The 1721-nt window shown below is 34.9% G+C and overlaps 1 protein-coding gene across 1 annotated transcript; it reads left to right on the top strand.

Moving 5' to 3' along the window:
• Nucleotides 1-334: 334 nt before the first annotated feature.
• LOC128293317 (uncharacterized) lies at nt 335-1013 on the top strand. The gene is made up of 2 exons (XM_053029125.1): nt 335-611; nt 699-1013. The coding sequence occupies exons 1-2, from the start codon at nt 381-383 to the stop codon at nt 891-893; spliced, it is 426 nt and encodes a 141-aa protein (XP_052885085.1). The 5' UTR covers nt 335-380; the 3' UTR covers nt 894-1013.
• The last annotated feature ends 708 nt before the right edge of the window (nt 1014-1721 follow it).

Here is a 1721-nt window from a genome sequence, read left to right as displayed (position 1 = left end):
TTGGCGTAAGGGCCTAAAAGGCAATTTGTCCAGTTTAGCCAAGGTCCATGCCTACTTACAACGATAGATGACATTAATACCCTGTTAACTATAAGGGTTTTGTCCTAATCATTTAATATCCTCTTAACAAGGAGGCCTTTCGAGTTTTATTTTATCAAAACTAAATAATATGACTTTGACTTTGAAGTATAGTAAAAAATGGTAAAACTAAGTCTGGGCCATATTTGATATTTACACATATAAAATAAAATGACTTTGTTATCATATTTAAATTTAAAAGTCTTACTTGTAATGCTAGAAGGTTGCTTATAAATATGTGTATGGAGGTAGATATGAAGCAGAATATATAGAAGGAGAGTGAAGTAAAAAAGGAGTTAAAAATGGCTTGTCCTCCGACTTATAAAGTGGTAAAAGGTGAGCTTAAGAATGTTTCTGATGACTGCCAAGCGAGCTTGAATTATTCGAGTTACCAAGGTGCTCCGGTAACGATTAAAAAAGATTCATTACCAACTCCATTTGCGCAGAATATGTTAGTCGACGGTTTGTACGGAGGCCTGGTGTATGATGTTGGTAGGGTTAAGTGGATTATTCTTTGGACCATTGATTGTAAGGTATTAATTAATTAATATGTTCTTTTTTCTTTTTCATTTATTTAGATTTTGTAGCATAAGAAATTAATTAATTAAACTATATATCAGGCGGCTACTAAGATCCTTAAACCCGAAGACCCTATTATTTGGGAGGATATAGTGGGCATCCTTCAGCCCTATGATAGCACTGACTACTTGCCCTTATCACCTGGGGATGTATTTTCCGCAGAAGCTCATATCCACGCAAATGAAGATGGATCTCTAAGCCTGAAAGCCCAGATCATGTGGAACTATTGCATTTAACCTACTTTGTTTTGCATCATATATTGCTGCATGCCTATCTCTATCAATTTATGCTGTGTGACCCATGGAGGCTGTCTACTTCTTTATATTAATAATACTATTAAATAAATTTGACAGCCACCCCATAATATACTACTAGATTCCTACTTCTTCGACCTTACCTATCCAACAAAGTGACCCAGTGGAGGCTGTCCCAGGCCGTGTGAACCCAAAAATTTACCTAAAATCAAGCCATTTCAAGTTTATTTCATGCATAACTAACCATTCCATTTGGATACACAATTAAGGGATTTAAACATCATTCAAACATACATAAACATGTCATTTCAAACATCCTAATTCATCTAACCGATATGCCATTCAAAGGCACCTCAATTGTACCAAAACATTATGGATTAGACCAAAGCAAAATTGACCATATCATAAGCATCTAACCTAATTCAAACACCTACCAAAACACATCACAATGACCATTTTTAGTCCATCACAAACATGCCAAAAGACCATACATTTCAATTACCAAGAGGCGGTCAAGAAGAACTAACTTAACAAGCATTACAAGCCCATCAACCAAACATAAACTTCAATGGCACAAACATACCAAAACTTACATTCACAAAATACCATTACAAAACAACCTATACATGCCATTATTAACCTTCGCCAAAATTACTCAAAAACTACCGAATTGACTGTTGGATAGTGTGATAGGTCTCCGACGAGCTTCCGATAATCTATAAAACAAAGGAAAGTAAATAAATAAGCAACGAGTGCTTAGTAAGCTCGTATAAACTTAAACTTAACTTACCATTTCATTTATACAATTCT

Source organism: Gossypium arboreum, chromosome 5, assembly GCF_025698485.1.
Source record: "Gossypium arboreum isolate Shixiya-1 chromosome 5, ASM2569848v2, whole genome shotgun sequence".
NCBI lineage: Eukaryota > Viridiplantae > Streptophyta > Magnoliopsida > Malvales > Malvaceae > Gossypium > Gossypium arboreum.
The sequence above is the reverse complement of the archived record's forward strand: the minus strand, read 5'-3'. Positions and strand labels throughout refer to the sequence as shown.